General features: G+C 38.5%; 1 protein-coding gene across 3 annotated transcripts in view; it reads right to left on the bottom strand.

Annotated features, from left to right (window-relative positions):
- CUTC (cutC copper transporter) overlaps positions 1-19,127 on the bottom strand; it is a 40,416-nt gene that overhangs the window by 8,787 nt on the left and 12,502 nt on the right. For 2 of the 3 annotated variants that reach the window (XM_004020103.6, XM_012102765.5), the window contains 5 exons: positions 17,897-18,106; positions 17,193-17,228; positions 14,315-14,448; positions 4,166-4,193; positions 463-568 (listed from right to left, as the gene is read on the bottom strand). In XM_004020103.6, the coding sequence (XP_004020152.1) occupies positions 463-568; positions 4,166-4,193; positions 14,315-14,448; positions 17,193-17,228; positions 17,897-18,106 (514 nt within the window). The remainder of the gene's footprint in view (positions 1-462; positions 569-4,165; positions 4,194-14,314; positions 14,449-17,192; positions 17,229-17,896; positions 18,107-19,127) is intronic. The other variant, XM_012102766.5, reaches the window with a different exon arrangement.

Here is a 19,127-nt window from a genome sequence, read left to right as displayed (position 1 = left end):
GGAGCCTGGTAGGCTATAGTCCATGGGGTCGCAAAGAGTCGGACATGACTGAGCGACTTCACTTTCACTTTTCACTTTCATTCACTGGAGAAAGAAATGGCAACCCACTCCAGTGTTCTTGCCTGGAGAATCCCAGGGATGGGGGAACCCAGTGGGCTGCCATCTATGGGGTCACACAGAGTCGGACACAACTGACATGACTTAGCAGCAGCAGCAGCATTAACTGGTCTAAGTTCAGCAAAGCCTTAAAGATTTGGAGGTTAGCCTATGTTCAGAAGAGCCTGCTTATTTAAGGCAGGATAAGAGCCACTCTGCAGTTAACAAACTTTAAAAATGACTAATACTTACATGCTAATCACAACATTCTATTCATTAATCATGCCATCAACTAAGGTTTCCCTATTTGGAGAAGTAAAAATTAATCCCATTCCTTTTTGTAGGAGTCAAAGGAGTCATTCTTACCGAAACTTCATTCCTGAATCTCTAGCCGACCGAGCAGAACAGTGGAATTCTGTAGCACCTGAACCCTCAAGGATCCTTTGCAGATTTCTATCTGTTATGCCACCCCCTGTTGGAAAGAATAAGTAATATAGTAAATAGAACAGATTGTCACATAAAATTTAGTGACTCTACCTGGAATCTTCATACTGAAATTCCTCTTTGATATTCTCTCCTTACTCAGCTAAAATGAATTTAGAAACAAATGATGAAAGACAAGACTGCAGACTCTGGAGAACAAAAGATAAGATCAAAGAACCTTTATGACAGAACTACATGCCCACTGGTTTGTATAACAATGATCTATGTTACTGATTTTAAATCTAAAAAGATTACTCTGGGGCAAGGAAAATCATTGAGTACTCCAGCCCTGCTTCCCCTTAATTAAAGTAAAATCAAATTAAAAGCAAAGACTCAGAAACGTATCTCAAAGAGAAAACCTCAAAACAAAATCAAAAACAAAAACAGAATATCTCCAAGGTTCTTTCTCTGGCCCATAACACATGGATTTCACTGGAAATGGGAACAATGAAAAGTGTTACACAGTTTCTTTATTATAATGCCAATTTAAAATTTTCATTTCACAGAAGAATTTTATTCTAGTTTATTAAAATTGCATAATCAAGGATTTTATGACTCATTTGTTTTGAGGAACAATCTTTTAAATGTCTGTATATAAAGAATTACATTCTGAACTGATATCAGATTAGATGACTGTTAAAATATATATTTTTTACCTCAAGCTATTAAAGTTGCTTGAGATCAACTTTATTATGACCAACCTAGACGGCAAATTAAAAAGCAGAGACATTACTTTGCCAACAAAGGTCCATCTAGTCAAGGCTATGGTTTTTCCAGTGGTCATGTATGGATGTGAGAGTTGGACAATAAAAAAGCTGAGTGCCAAAGAACTGATGCTTTTGGACTGTGGTGTTGGAGAAGACTCTTAAGAGTCCCTTGGACTGCAAGGAGATCCAACCAGTCAATCCTAAAGAAAATCAGTCCTGAATATTCATTAGAAGGACTGATGTTGAAGTTGAAACTCCAATACTTTGGCTACCTGATGCAAAGAACTGCCTCACTGGAAAAGACCCTGATGCTGGGAAAGATTGAAGGCAGGAGGAGAAGGGGATGACAGAGAATGAAATGGTTGGATGGTATCACCGACTCGATGGACATGAGTTTGAGTAAGCTCCGGGAGTTGGTGATGGACAGGGAAGCCTAGTGTGCTGCAGTCCATGGGGTTGCAAAGAGTCGGACACGACTGAGGAACTGAACTGAAGGACACGACTGAGGAACTGAACTGAACTGACTGATTAAAGTTGCTGAAATAACTTGACTTACACACTTTTTCAGACTCATTAACTTTTTTTTTTTTTTTTTAAGTCATATAGTACAACCACAACAAATACCACTGAGCCCTAAGAAAGAACACAGACTGAGAGGTCAGATTTATGAGAATCCTGGCTTTACCACTGTGGCCCTTCACAGCTATATGGCCTTGGATAAACTACTCAAGTCCACTGAGCCTCAATTTTTTTCATTAAAGAGGGATAGTATTGCTTACTTCACAAACTTGTTGTAAGGATTAAAAGACAAATATTTGTCATTTCTTGCTAACAAATAACAGAATATCTGGTCACTGAAATACATGTTACTCAGTTATCAGAACATAAGTAATACATTTCCCAAACACAGATTAACAGTTGGGACTTGAAAGAAAACTAGTTCAATACCTTCTCTTTATAAAGATAAGGGAACTGGAGCCTAAATTATAAGCTTCATTATGAAAATCTTCTAGAGGGAAACTCCTATATTTTATCTTTATATTTCCCAGTGATGGACACATATTAGGCATTCAGGCTGATTTACCCAGGAATTTTTACTTGCTGGTATTTATTTACATGAAATTATTATAATTTGTTTATAGGTCTACTTGGTAAGCTCCTCAAGTAGAAGGATTACTTCATATACATTTCTGTGTTTTTACATCTACCACAGAACCTGGCATATAATCAGTATTTTCTTGGTAAGGTTTGTTAAACAATCACAAATGATATAACATCATCTCACTTAAGACTATAAGCCTCTTGAGGAAGTAGTTTCTTGTGTAACTCTGTATCCCAAGTAGTGCCTTGCACATAGCAGATAACTTAATAATTACATATAATGCAAAAGCAAGTTAACAACTGTCTAAGTGTGGGTATTAGTCAAGACTAAATATATTTAGTCTTAATGGAAATGCATCAGACACAATTAAGTCTCTTTAAGATTCCCTGATTAATCTCTTAAGGGTCTCAATTTAACAGATAATGTATGCTTTCTATCTGCTTATGTTTCAGGAACTTGCTACAAGTCAAAGCTTTCCTAAAATTCTGACACTATACTTATATTTGGCCTCTTTTAAAAAGTTTTCTTATATCTAACTATCACCATTTTGACTCCTGCTCAGTCTTGGCGTTACTGGTATTAAGACAACCGACATTATATGCCTTCTGATGTGATGAAACGTGAAGTATACAGAATTATTGTGAACTATTTCTACCAAAAATATTTAACCAGAATCTAACCAAGCCTTATGATCTAATTACCAGTTTATAGGAAATACAGACACTAGGAAATACATGCTAAACAATATTGAAAGGAAACAATCCAATAAAACCAGAAATTAGGACATTTTATAGCATAAGTGGTTCAAACTTTTTAAATGTCTTTTTTTTTAAGCAGAAAAAGAAAACTTCTGTATTAAAAGGTATTAAGAAAGATAACAACCAAGTGCAACCCTTGTTCCCTGATTGGATCCTGGTTTGAACATATCAGCTATAAAAAACATTCTGGGTACCGTTAGTATTGGCCGAGTATTAACTGGTATTTTAGGGAATTAGTGTTTATTTTGATAGATGTGATAATGATATTGTGGTTAGATACCCATATGTGGTTAAAATGCCCCCTCCACCTTTTAAGAGAAGTATAAAGTGTCACAATGCCTTTAGTTTAATTTAAGATGCCTCAGGATAAAAAAAGATGAGACAAATGTGACAAGATGTTAAATACAGAAATTGAGTACATGAGTATTTATATGCTATTTTCTTTTTAATCTGTTTGAGAAATTTAGTAAGAAAAATTTAAGACTGTCTTTATATTCATCTCATTCTGGATCTAGGTCTGCTTATCTAGTTTTTTAAAAACTACTGACTTCTAATGAGCCATTATGTACTTAATTGACCTTACAGTTATCATTAGGAGTATGTGATCCAACTGTTCTGACTACAAGAATTTGCTCATCGAGATTTTTTAAAGATTGAGTATTATATTATTCAGGGATATTACCTAAACGTTTACTTATACTTTGTCACCAACTAGGACTTGTGGCCCTAAACCAGTGTAGCAGCATCTAACTTGGTCAGTAAGCATCACCAGAAATGAACATCTACATTCACAAGATTGTATACTATGGGAAAGCAAATGTGGAAAAATCCCAATCCTTATCTGCTCTTCTCTAAGCTAAACTTCACACAAAGTTCTAAATTGCAGTCAGGATCTCCCAATCTTAAACATTTTAATAAAATTAAACACTACGTGCTAATACTTCTCCCCACATTGTCCTGCCTCTTTTGCTCTTCCTTCCCATTTTCAGTGTTACACTAGTAAATGGATAGATACATACCTGGCATTACCACAATCCTGCCTTTGGCCTGAAAAAATAAAAAAAATTAAACGAGTTAATTTTAACATCTTTCTCTTACATGGGATAGTAAGGCAGCGAAACAGGAAAATAACTATACTAAATTACTACTAATATCTAATTTCAATAGATCTAATTCTTTGGAATCATGCATAATAAAATGCTCAGCATACTAATTCCTTCTATCCAGAAAAGTTATTATATTGCTTTAAAGACTTGTACTGTTACGAACATAAGAACAGGAGAACTAAATATAAATGCTAAATAATCACATCACCTTAAGAAAAGCTATTACTGAAAAATAACACTCATTCTGAATTCTTGGTATGCAATGGAATGAAAGTTCAGTTCAGTTCAGTCGCTCAGTTGTGTCTGACTTTTTGCGACCCCATGAATCGAAGCACTCCAGGCCTCCCTGTCCATCACCAATCCCCGGAGTTTACTCAAACTCATGTCCATTGAGTTGGTGATGCCATCTAGCCATCTCATCCTCTGTCGACCCCTTCTCCTCCTGCCCCCAATCCCTCCCACCATCAGAGTCTTTTCCAATGAGTCAACTCTTCACATGAGGTGGCCAAAGTATTGGAGTTTCAGCTTCAGCATCAGTCCTTCCAATGAACACCCAGGACTGATCTCCTTTAGGTTGGACTGGTTGGATCTCCTTGCAGTCCAAGGGACTCTCAAGAGTCTTCTTCAGCACCACAGTTCAAAAGCATCAATTCTTTGGCGCTCAGCTTTCTTCACAGTCCAACTCTCACATCCATACATGACCACTGAAAAAACCATAGCCTTGACTAGACGGACCTTTGTTGGCAAAGTAATGTCTCTGCTTTTGAATATGCTATCTAGGTTGGTTGTAACTTTCCTTCCAAGGAGTAAGCGTCTTTTAATTTCATGGAATGAAAGTAGTTGAATTTAAATAAGATTTCAGTATAAACTAAAGAGTATAGCATAACTGTAAATTACCGGGGGGGGGGGGGGGGGGGGGGGGGGGGGGGTGGGGTGGGGAATCTGTTCAAATCCTATATCCTCACATCCTATTTATAGGAATTTATAGCCTATAAATTCCCTACCATATTATACCAATTAAAAAACACCAGAGGTCCATTGTATTGGATACTAAAGAATAAAATGAACTATAGGAATTAATTTAATTTCTGATAATTCCAGAAGATAGGTATTGAAATCTCCTTACTTTCATTCTAATTTTTATCATATTTCCTGAATAAATTTAGGTGATATATACTCAGTATCACTCAAAATCAAAATGGAAATCACCTGTTTTACAAATGTATACTCAGTGAAAACACTAGTAGCAGGTAGGTAATAATGACAGAATAAAAATAACATGCTACAGCAAGCTCACTAATTTGCAGGATAAAACCCTGATCACATTGCTCTATTATGAAAGAGTTTATTAAATGTCACTTGATTCACTCCTCCATCCATCCAACAAACACATTTAAGTGCCTACCATGTACCAGACACTGTTGTAGGTATGGGGACTACTGTGATCGAGGGGTCCAAAACATGCCTCTATGGTATAAAAATGATTTTGAGCTGAAGGCTCAAATTCCTTACTTGCCTAAAAGCAGAGACTCCCAAAAGAACTGAAACAAACAAACAAACAAAAAAACCCTACACTGTCATAAATCCCCTCACCGCGAGCAACTCATCAGCACCACAGCCAAATAGACACTATCAAAACACCATTCTGTCTCCCATATGTTCTTCTAAGGATCCAATTATCTTTCCAAAAAGTCATTTGTTTTTCCATAAATGTACTTTCTCCTTTCACTTTTGAGTCCCTAAGTGCACTCTATCCCCTCCTCTTCATCTATTAAGATGGTTTATAAGCCCCAAATTCTAAGCACCTCTTTGAGTCACATTTCTTTGTGAATGCCCAAATATACATACACATGTGATCACAATCTTTTTTTCGTTTATTTTTGAACCTCAAAAACTTAACCTAAGAATGTTCACCTTTTAAAAAAAAGAGGGTAAAGAAAAAGTTTTTCCTCCCTGACATGATGAGCAAGAGTAAGTTCCTACTCTCATGGGGCATTCATGTTCAACAAAAACAGATAACAAGTAGGTATATTTATAAAATCTAAATACTTAAAGTAGCCATCATGGTCAACAAAAGAGTCCAAAATGCAGTACTTGGATGCAATCTCAAAAATGACATAATGATCTCTGTTCATTTCCAAGGCAAACTATTCAATATCACGGTAATCCAAGCCTATGCCCCAACCAGTAACACTGAAGAAGCTGAAGCGGAATGGTTTTATGAAGACCTACAAGACCTTTTAGAACAAACACCCAAAAAAAGATGTCCTTTTCATCATAGGGGACTGGAATGCAAAAGTAGGAAGTCAAGAAACACCTGGAGTAACAGGCAAATTTGGCCTTGGAGTATGGAATGAAGCAGGGCAAAGGCTAATAGAGTTTGCCAAGAGAAAGCACTAGTCATAGCAAACACCCTGTTCCAACAACACAAGAGAAAACTCTACACATGGACATCACCAGATGGTCAACACTGAAATCAGACTGATTGTATTCTTCGCAGCCAAAGATGGAGACGCTCTATACAGTCAGCAAAAACAAGACCAGGACCTGACTGTGGCTTAGATCATGAACTCCTGATTGCCAAATTCAGACTTATATTGGAGAAAGGAGGGAAAACCACTAGACCATTCAGGTATGACCTAAATCAAATCCCTTATGATTATACAGTGGAAGTAAGAAATAGATTTAAGGGACTAGATCTGATAGAGTGCCTGATGAACTACGGATGGAGGTTCGTGACACTGTACAGGAGACAGGGATCAAGCCCTTCCCCAAGAAAAAGAAATGCAAAAAAACAAAACAGCTGTCTGAGGAGGCCTTACAAATAGCTGTGAAAAGAAGAGAAGCGAAAAGCAAAGGAGAAAAGGAAAGATGTTCCCATTTGAATGCAGAATTCCCAAGAATAGCAAGGAGAGATAAGAAAGGCTTCCTCGCGATCAATGCAAAGAAATAGAGGAAAACAACAGAATGGGAAAGACTAGAGATTTCTTCAAGAAAATTAGAGATACCAAGGAAACATTTCATGCAAGATGGGCTCAATAAAGGACAGAAATGGTATGGACCTAACAGAAGCAGAAGATATTAAGAAGAGGTGGCAAGAATACACAGAAGAACTGTACAAAAAAGATCTTCACGACCCAGATAATCACGATGGTGTGATCACTCACCTAGAGCCAGATTCCTGGAATGTGAAGTCAAGTGGGCCTTAGAAAGCATCACTACGAACAAAGCTAGTGGAGGTGATGGAATTCCAGTTAAGCTATTTCAAATCCTGGAAGATGATGCTGTGAAAGTGCTGCACTCAATAGGCCAGCAAATTTGGAAAACTCAGCAGTGGCCACAGGACTGGAAAAGGTCAGTTTTCATTCCAATCCCAAAGAAAGGCAATGCCAAAGAATGCTCAAACTACCACACAACTGCACTCATCTCACACGCTAGTAAAGTAATGCTCAAAATTCTCCAAGCCAGGCTTAAGCAATATGTGAACTGTGAACTTCCAGCTGTTCCAGCTGGTTTTAGAAAAGGTAGAGGAACCAGAGATTAAATTGCCAACATCCGCTGGATCATAGAAAAAGCAAGAGAGTTCCAGATAACCATCTACTTCTGCTTTATTGACTATGCCAAAGCCTTTGACTGTGTGGATCACAATAAATTATGGAAAATTCTGAAAGAGATGGGAATACAGACCACCTGACCTGCCTCTTGAGGAACCTATATGCAGGTCAGGAAGCAACAGTTAGAACTGGACATGGAACAACAGACTGGTTCCAAATAGGAAAAGGAGTACATCAAGGCTGTATATTGTCACCCTGCTTATTTAACTTATATGCAGAGTACATCATAAGAAACGTGGAGCTGGAAGAAGCACAAGGTGGAATCAAGACTGCCGGGAGAAATATCAATAACCTCAAATATGCAGATGACATCATTCTTATGGAAGAAAGTGAAGAGGAACTAAAAAGCCTTTTGTTGAAAGTGAAAAAGAGTGAAAAAGTTGGCTTAAAGCTCAACATTCAGAAAACGAAGATCATGACATCTGGTCCCATCACTTCATGGGAAATAGACAGGGAAACAGTGGCTGACTTTATATTTTTGGGTTCCAAAATCATGGCAGATGGTGATTGCAGCCATGAAATTAAAAGATGCTTACTCCTTGAAAGGAAAGTTATGACCAACCTAGATAGCATATTAAAGAGCAGAGACATTACTTTGCCAACAAAGGTCCGTCTAGTCAAGGCTATGGTTTTTTCAGTGGTCATGTATGGATGTGAGAGTTGGACTGTGAGGAAGGCTGAGGGCCGAAGAATTGATGCTTTTGAACTGTGGTGTTGGAGAAGACTCTTAAAGAGTTCCTTGGACTGCAAGGAGATCCAACCAGTCCAACCTAAAGGAGATCAGTCCTGGGTGTTCATTGGAAGGACTGATGCTGATGCTGAAACTCCAATACTTTGGCCACCTCATGCGAAGAGTTGACTCATTGGAAAAGACTCTGATGGTGGGAGGGATTGAGGGCAGGAGGAGAAGGGGTCGACAGAGGATGAGATGGCTGGATGGCATCACTGACTCGATGGACGTTAGTCTGAGTGAACTCCGGGGGTTGGTGATGGATAGGGAGGCCTGGAGTGCTGCGATTCATGGGGTCGCAAAGAGTTGGGCACGACTGAGCGACTGAACTGAACTGAAATACTTAAACATACAATGAAAAAAAACTAACCAAAGAAACAGAGAATAAAAAGGAGAGGAGGCTATTTCATAAAATTTAATAATTGTTAGAGAAATAAGTGAAACAAGGCTGTTTAGTGTCCTCAAACATACTACAGCAAAATAGCCACAAAACTAAATATTTACTATATAGAAAGCTGAAATGAGTTTAGGAGTTAAAAAAGTCATATTTACTGTAACTGTTTCTTCCAACTGAAAGCTTTCCAAAATATGGACAAATGTTTGAAGAGATGATTCCTATCGCTTTTTGGGGGTCCTTTCAAAAAACATTATTATGCTTATCTTGGGCTATCAAAGTGACTTGCCAAAATAGAGCACTTACTAAGTGTCAGATGTATGCTGAAGTAATCCACAACTATTCTAGGAGGTAGGCACTTTTACTATGCTAACTGGCACTCAGTATGCAACTCTGTAGGTAAAGAAACAAGTTTAGGATGGTTAGGTAAACTCTCCAAGGTCACTGTTAATAAACAAAAAGTTTAGGATGCTTAGGTAAACTGCCCAAGTCTATTGGGTTTTGCCCAATAAACAGTAAAACTAGGATTTAAACATAAACCTTTCTAATCCCAAATTCTATGCTTTCACCAGTATATTACACAGCTACAAAATGGCTTCAAGAAGTAAAGTTGGGCTTCCCTGATGGCTTAGTAGTGAAGAATCTGCCTGCCGATGCAGGAGACACAGGTTAGATCCCCGGTCCAGGAAGATCCAATATGCTGCAGAGCAACTAAGCCTGTGAGTCACAACAACTGAGTGTGTGCTCTAGAGCCCAGGAACCTCAACAACTGAAGCCCACACACTGCAACTTCTGAAGCCTGTGCACCCTAAAGTCCGTGTTCTGCAACAAAAGAAGCCACTGCAATGAGAAGCCCACACCCCACAATTACAGAGTAGCCTCTGCTTGCCCCAACTAGACAAAATCCTGCTCAGCACCAAAGACCCAGCAAAGTGAAAACTGAAAAATAAAAAAGCAAAGTTAGTATGCTCTTACTTCTATGTGCAATCTAGAAAAGTAAAATATATGAAGCAGAGAACAGAATGGTGGTTACCAGGGGTGGTGAGGTGATGGAAATGGGAAGATGTTGGTAAAAGGGTACAAAGCTGCTACACAGGATGAATTAACTCTAGAGATCAAATGAACAGCATGATGACTATAGTCAATATAACTGTACCGAATACTAGTAATTTGCTAAGAGAGTAGATGTCAGGTACTTTCACCAGACATGAACGCACACACACATACCACACAACTATACTATATGAGCAGTTGAACATGAGCTTGACTGGAACCATTTCATTCTGTATGCCTGCATGCTGAATAGTGTCCAGCTCTTTGTGACTCCATGGACTACAGTCCGCTAGGGTCTTCTGTCCATGGAATTTCTCAGGCAAGAATACTGGAGTGGGTTGCCATTTCCTCCTCCAGGAGATCTTCCTGACTCAGGGATCGAACTATTAACTCTTGCATTGGTTGGTGGATTCTTTACCACTGAGCCACTAGGGAAGCCCCTTCATTCTGTATGCTGCTGCTGCTGCTAAGTTGCTTCAGTCGTGTCCAACTCTGTGCAACCCCATAGATGGCCTCCTACCAGGCTTCTCTGTCCCTGGGATTCTCCAGGCAAGAACACTGGAGTGGGTTGCCATTTCCTTCTCCAATGCATGAAAGTGAAAAGTGAAAGTGGAGTCGCTCAGTCGTGTCCGACGCTTAGCGACCTCATGGACTGCAGCCTACCAGGCTCTTCCGTCCATGGGATTCTCCAGGCAAGAGTACTGGAGTGGGGTGCCATTGCCGTCTCCATGTTGTATACAGTAATACATATTCTGTATATGTAACTCAAAACATCACATTGTACACCTTAAATACATATAATTTTTACTTTAAAAAGTAAAATTATTTATAATTTTACAATGTGATGTTTTGAGTTACATATACAGAATATGTATTATTCTGTTCATATACAGAATGAAAATCAAAATATCACATTGTACATCTTAAATACATACAATTTTTACTTAAAAAAAGTAAATTTAGTGTATAAGAATATTTAACTTAGCTCTTCCTACCAAATGACTAAACTACCAATCTGTCTCTTTCTCACATACAACATTTTGAAATGCAACATATTATTATGACAATTATTCTCTATTCCATACTGAGTAACTATTAAAAAATGGAAACCTGACTCATCAGTTCTTCTATTTAAAAACCCTTCAGGCTTCCCCAGTGAACCAAGGATAAAATGCAAACTCTTAAACAGTTTAAAAGGCTCTGGACAGTATTCTTCTCTTCACATTCAACTTTATAGTCATTCTTTAATATCTTAATAAGTTACGCTCACTTTTGCTTCCAGGCCTTTGCATATACTATTTTGTCTATAAGGAGAATCCCCCTGACTTTCCCTCTCTCCATTCCAGTTTAGACTGATGGCTACTAATCATCCTTTAAATGAGTGAGGCATTGCAGTGTGGGGCTTTCCTGGTGGCTCAGTGGTACAGAATCCACCTATCAATGCAGGAGACATGGGTTTGATCCCTGATCTGGGAAGATCCCACATGCTGCAGAGCAACTAAGTCCATGTGCCACAAATATAGAGCCTGTGCTTAATGGAGCCCGAAGCCCAAGCACTCTAGAGCCTGTGTTCCATAACAAGAAAAGCCACTGTGGTGAGAAGCACGAGCACAGAAACAAGAGAAGAGCTCCCTTTCTTCACATCTAGAGCAAAGGCTTTGAAGCAACAAAGATCCAGCATGTTCAATAAAAATAGACACTACAGTGTGGATGTCTTTTCTTCTGGGAAGCTAACTGCTGTGAATCCCAACCCCTCAAACCTGGGGTTAATTCCCCTTCAGTATGCTCCTACAGTACTTTTTAAAAAATATAGCACTCTATTGGAAGTGCCTGTTGTGCACTAGTTTGCAAGGCTAGTGACTACACGTACACACACACCCTGGTCACCAGCACAGTACAAATGCCCTGTTGTTCAGTCCATAAGTTGAGTCTGAGTGTTTTCGATCCCTTGGACTGCAGCAGGCCAGGCTCCTCTGTCTACCACTAACTCCCAGAGTTTGCTCAGATTCATGTCCATTGAGTTGGTGAAGCTATCTATCTTATCCTCTATGGCCCCCTTCTCCTTTTGCCTTCAATCTTTCCCAGCATCAGGGTCTTTTCCAATGAGTTGCCTGCATATGCCTTGCACCTTGCGTGTGTGCTAAGTTGCTTCAGTCATGTCCAACTCTTTGCGACCCTATGGACTGTAGTCTGCCAGGCCCCTCTGTCCAAAGGATTCTCTAGGCAAGAATGCTGGAGTGGGTTGCCATGCCCTCTTCCAGGGGATTTTCCCAACCCAGGGACCAAACCCTCATCTCTAATGTCTCCAGCATTGGCAGGCAGATTCTTTACCACTAGTGCCACCTGGGAAGACCCCTTGCACCTTAATATATACTTAATAAATATTTATAAAGCCAGTAAGCTGCCTAGAAAAGTTAATCTGATTCTCATGTGAAATTTCTGAAAATTATTTTCATGACTATAAAAAAGTAAACATTAGCAGATGTCTACACAAAAACACTAAATATTATTATTAATAATAGCAGTAATAATAATAGTCCCTTGGACTACAAGAAAGTCAATACTAAAGGAAATCAACCCTGAATATTCACTGAAAGCTGGGAAGTTCCAATATTTTGGCCACTTGATGCGAAGAGCCAACTCATTGGAAAAGACCCTGATACTGGGAAAAGATAAAAGGAGAAGGGGGCAGAAGACGAGATAGTTAGAATTACCGATTCAATGAACATGAATTTGAGCAAACTCCAGGAGATAGTGAAGGACAGGGGAGCCTAGTGTACTGCTGTCCCTGGGGTCACAAAGAGTTGGACGTGACTTCGCAGCTGAACAACACTGCTGCTGCTGCTGCTAAGTCGCTTCAGTCGTGTCCGACTCTGTGCGACCCCAGAGACAGCAGCCCACCGGGCTCCCCCGTCCCTGGGATTCTCCAGGCAAGAACACTGGAGTGGGTTGCCATTTCCTTCTCCAATGCATGAGAGTGAAAAGTGAAAGTGAAGTCGCTCAGTCGTGTCTGATTCTTAGCGACCCCATGGACTGCAGCCTACCAGGCTCCTCTGCCCATGGGATTTGCCAGGCAAGAGTACTGGAGTGGGGTGCCACTGCCTTCTCCTAGCATGTATCATATATCAAGCACTCTGCTAAGGCTCTTACCAAGAGCATTTCTTATCTTTCACATTATTTCTTGAAAGTAAAAGTGAAAGTGTTAGTCACTAAGCCATGTCTGACTCTTTGTGACCACGTAGACTGTAGCCCACCAGGCTTCTCTGTCCATGGAATTATCCAGGCAAGAATACTGGAGTCGGTTGCCATTTCTTTCTCCAAGGAATCATCCCTAGGGATCAAATCTGGGTCTCTTACACTGCAGACTCTTTACCAACTGAGCCACCATGGAAACCAAGGCTCTTACCAAGAGCATTTCTTATCTTTCATATTATGTTTTAACTCTACCAATTCTACCTTATCTCTATAAACCCTCAGAGCAACCCTATAAAGAAGATATTAAAATTATCTCAATTTCACACACGAGGGAACAGCGGCTTAAATGCTAGTAACCTACTCAACATTACACAGCAAACATCAAACCTCTCAAATCCAGAACATTCTCATCTCAAGTCCATGTTCACTCATTTAGATGTCTCTGGACTGGTGTGAGAAAACAGACATACTATTAATACAATTACAAAGCCATCTTCTAACTGTTCTACAAATGATGCAAACTCACAGAAGGAAATCACGTAAGAGATAAACATATTTCCTATCTTGATAGTTGGGGAGAGATGAGAGAAGAATAGCTTTTTTTGGCTGTACTCTGTGGCATAGTGGATCTTAGTTCCCTGACCAGGGATGGAACCCATGCTCCCTGCATTATTAGTGTGGAGTCTTAACCACTGGACTACCAAGGAAGTCCTAGTTTTAGTTTTAGAATTCACCTCCAAATGATAATTTTCTCAAATTTCATGCAAGAACCCCTGAGTATACACAGATCGACAGTAAGAAGCTTAAATTATGCAATGATGATGGCAGAAAAAGGTAAAATTCGCGGCAGTTATCCAAAATAGATCAGCTGTTTAATCACTGTCTATAATTTGATGTTAAGAGCCTTAGTTACTAAAAATGCTATGTGAAAGAAATGAAAGTTATGTTACTGCCTGCTTGCTACAGAGTAACCCACAAAGTTAGTTAATATGTAGTTTCACAACCTCTCCGAACAATAGAATATCAGAAGTAACCACAACAGACTCTTGGGAAGAAAGGAAAGAAATCATGTGTACCTGATCTATGAGTCGCTTTATTAGGGGTAGTCCTTCTAGGGCTGAACTGTCACATCCACTGGTTAATACTCGTTCAAATCCCAAAGTTAAGAGGGTCTCTAGAGCTGCCACTGGATCATGAACCATGTCAAAGGCTGAAATAAATAAAACTGACTTGAATTTTGAACAGATCTCTCTAACACAGTGCTTTCCAAAATACAGTATACCCACAGTGGTATGCTAGACTTAGCTTGTCCTGGCTTTTGCAAGCATGATTATTAACCCATTGCCAGCTTGAAATCAATCAAGGTGGAAGTATTCAAATCACAGAAATCAACAAATGTTATAAATCAAGGCTCTTTTTTCCTGAGAAACAGTTTACCAATATACCACAGTCAGCATGCCACTAGTGGTACCAGGATCATTTTATTTTTAAAACATATTTATTTAATTTACTTATTTGGCTGTGCTGGGTCTTAGCTGCAGTATATTGGATCTAGTTCCCTGACCAGGGATAGAACCCAGGTACCCTGCATTGGGAGCATGGACTTTTAGCCACTGGACCACCAGTGAAGGCCCTGTAGGATCATTTTAGATGGTACACATATGAACAGATGCATTTACTTAAATGCAGATTAGAAGTGAAAAGCTTCCATTTTTTTCATTAGTTTCTCTTTAAAATAAATTTACTTAAGATTTTAAAAACAAATTTGCACAAGTAGCCCTTGGATATGGTTAAACTGTAAATGTGACAGACAAGTGACTCACATTTGGGAAAGTCTGTTCTAAGGGTTCAAAGAAACTGCACAAGCAGAATGAAAACTTCACACTCATCAGTTCTAGAAAAGCCTTGGTTCATATTCTCTTTATTGACTAATATTTTATTCTAATCCGTTTTACCCCATGTTTTCAAGATTCATAGTATAAAGATAGTTGTTTACGATAGACTCTATCCATTTCAATTCCATCCTACTTTCTAAGAGACCTCTCTCCTCTTCATTAAGGAAACTGGCACTAGGAACCCCAAACAAAACGACTTCTGCTTTGACTCTGTGCTGCTACCTGATACCAAGTGCTGGTCTATGGTGGATTAGGTGGTAAACCCCTTCCTTTCGCCCTTTAATTTATGTAGGCACCGAAATCTACCACAGAGGATTTTCATTTTTTTGGTGGCAGTACCTTCTCTCACAGTGATTATACTATCATATTATAGTAAGCCCCTACATACGAATGAGTTCCATTCCAAGAGTGTAAGTCAGTCCACTTTGTTCCTATATCTAACAAAGTTAGTCTCAGTACCCAACTAACAAACATAACCAGCTATATTGGACTGTACTGTAACAGGTTTATAATACCTATCACTGCTGCCTTTACACGTACTTCCAGACATCCTGGGCTTGAAATAAAGATACTGTATCACTGTACTCTATACAGTACTGTACAGTAAAGTACACAAAGGCACAGTCACCTACAGAGGATGCACACAGGTGACAATGTACGCTAGACTTGTGGATGAACTGACATGATTAGACATGCAAAATGCACCGTCCCATCTTTGAAAGTTCATAACTTGAAGGTTCATATGTAGGAGACTTACTGTATTAAACATACAAGTGAGAAAAATGTGGAATCCAGGACAATATAACAATTAAAAAATATGGAAGTATTTTCATTAAATTTATTGAAGGAGGAAAAGAACAGAACTCTAAAATGATTTTCTTAGTTTAAGAAAAGAAAAATATATTCTATATGGTGGGTTTATTTTGAATTATTTATCATATCAAATTTTAAACTCTATACTTTTCAGATAAATATTTACTTATTTAAATGACTTCATATTTTAAAACTTTTTGTTTTTGGCTAGCTTCAAAGTTCTGACTTTTAAGCAATCTAACATGTTTTAGTTATTGCTAGTTTATAAGAAACATTGCTAAACAGTAAGCCAAGAAAACAGTTTTCTGGTGTTATCATTCATTTCACAAATTAACAAGGATGACAAATGTTTCATGTCTAATTTCTATAAATGGATACAAATGGTGGTGTCCACTCTCATCTTAATCTTTGGACAATTACTCAAAAGGACAGAAAGACATTCAGTAATTTCTCATGCATATAATCAAATAAAAAGAAAATTGACTGAAGATTTTTCTTTTCTTTTCATGTGCAATAGCAGTGCCTTAAAGGCAAAATTTGCACTTGTTCCTCCATTTTACCAATGCTAGGCAAAAATGTATGGGAACTGTAACTGCCTGATTTAGAGATAGGAAGTATTTTTATATAAAATTATTAGACACTTTTTAGAAATCATTCTCAAGCAGACAAGCTATCAATAATGTAAAATAGTTTTGTGCACTATGGTGAACGTCTGTTCACTGACTATCCAGCACCTATTTTTTTCTCTCCTCTTCCTAATATTATCCAATTCTTCATTGGAAATCCAGCCCCTTTCTGCCCACGAATTTGGGAAAGTTGACCTCACTCCGACCTCCAGAATGGTCTTATCTGGGTTAAGCCAGGCAGTACATTTTATTTCCATTGGCCACAGTGACTTATTCTTTTTGAGACTGCACATGACCTGAGGCGATGCAACAAAAATAAATCTCAAGATTCTTGCTTGGAATTCTGTGACAAGTATACACACTTGCAGGCAATGTTTACTCTTTCCCTCTATTATATTCCACCACCAGCACCTTCTACCTTTAACAACTTTTCATAATTAAGGCTTCATATTTTCTAGAAATTGTGCATTTCTAAATTTACAACTGTTAGTTCCACGACAGGTATAAAAAAAACCAATTGGTAACACTATAGAATTGTGTTTCATGAAAAGGTTGTGGCATTTGGTGAGATGAGAAAACTGACACTGTTCAACAGAACTTCTAAAATGGAAATGACTCACCTCGGTGGAAAGTGACTGGCAGAGGACGGCAAAGAGCTATAAAAAGAAAATAACATAACAACATGAATGAAGAGATAATCACTGATTACTATTTACAGAACTCTCCATGTTAGACAGGACTTTTTTTATACTTTCTTTTCCTAAGTGAAGACAGTGAGCTAAAATAATAATAATTTAAAAAATGGTAGTCTTCCAAATTTAATAATCCTGTGTTTCCATTAATCTCTAACTTTCATATTTTAAACAACTGTCACCCACCCCTTAGAGGCACCAAATGAAAATTATACAATCTGGCAACTGTAAGGATAGCACTACATCTATCACTTACTCTTCTGAAAATCTTTAAGAAATACTCTGGCCTAGTAATATAAATACTTTGCCTCTGTGTTCTCCATGTCTCCTCATCCTTACCAACTGTAACAGGTTTTAAAGTTTTTGCTGCTATGATTAAAGAGATCAAGGTAAATTCCCCTTAAGCCCTATAGGAACAGTAGCATAATCCAATCTATTGGAGCTGAGTCAGGGGGTTTCTGTAGCACATACTGTCTACCTAAAACATCTAAATAATAGTGTTTAAAACAGGTGAGTTATCAGTGCCTGCAGGTGTGAATGAAAAGCCAGCTCTGTGATTGCATTTTTCTGTATAGGGACTATTCAATGCAATCATCATTAGGGGCTTTTTGGTCTCTGATACAAATTCTTACCCACAAGGGACATGCACAGTTCTTTGTCAATGTGTCCATCTTCAGTCAATGCCCCAAATACCAAACCATCAGCACCATAAAGCTTGGCAAGACGAATGTCAGCCTTCATCACCTCAACTTCACGATCTGAATATAAAAAATCACCTCCACGTGGCCGAATCATCACAAAAACTGGGATCTGGACATACTGCTTCACTACTTGAAGGACACCTATAAGAGAGGGAACAGACTAATTAAAATTCAAATGTAAGCTAAAAGCTTAAGGAAGTCAATAAAATATTACGGTACTGGTCTTTTACATTTGCTCTGGTGTTATCACTTCTACAAGGAACAGAAGAGTTGATGGAGTAAAAACCATAGAAAGATGACCTAAAGGAAAAAGGAGACTCTAAGAAAAATGTACCTATAGTAGAAATTTGCATAATAAAAAAGTCAAGGGTAAAAACAGCAATTTAGAAAACAGAAGTTACTGCATTTTAAAAGCACTGTTCAGTTATGCTTAAAAAAATTTTTTTTTGTGCTTAACAAAAATTCTTTTACTGGAATGTGACATTTAAAAGTGTAACAGCTACCAGGCTCTATGTTCTGCCAATGTATTCCCTAAGATCTGGTTTCTCCTTCCTAATGATTACATCTCTATTTAAAACCTGCTATACAGATGGTTACATAGTTTTAAAGTTTATGATTCCTACTAGACGAAGATATTTAGTAAAGCCTTTTTAAATAAGAGATATGTAAAAGGGAGCAATGCTGCACTTATTTGTGATGCTAACAGGCGATCTATGAACAAAAATGACAGCTTCCCTGTTGGCTCACTGGGTAAAGAATCCACCTGCAATGTGGGAGACACAAGAGATGAAGCTTCAATCCCTGGGTCAGGATGATCCGCTGGAGTAGGAAATGGCAATCCACTCCAGTATTCTTGCTTGGGAAATTCATGAATAAAAATTACCAAATCTGACACAATTTGTGACTAGTTCAGAAACTCTCAATGGTATATAAGATCTGTGGCAGGCACCATGAGTGTTTACCTAATATGAATTTACTTCTTTTTCCTTGCTACAAGAACCCCAATTCTGTATGGGACACCAAGCAATGACTGGTGATGGGCATATTATTGCTGGCTTGGCCCATTCACCAAGTCCATCATGCATGACTGCTGTTGCAAAAAACAGACTGCACTCAAATTACAGATATGTTCTAGGTATTTCATAGAATGGCCAGGGACTGC

The sequence above is a fragment of the Ovis aries genome, chromosome 22 (genome assembly GCF_016772045.2).
Source record: "Ovis aries strain OAR_USU_Benz2616 breed Rambouillet chromosome 22, ARS-UI_Ramb_v3.0, whole genome shotgun sequence".
NCBI classification, from domain to species: Eukaryota; Metazoa; Chordata; class Mammalia; order Artiodactyla; family Bovidae; genus Ovis; species Ovis aries.
The sequence above is the reverse complement of the archived record's forward strand: the minus strand, read 5'-3'. Positions and strand labels throughout refer to the sequence as shown.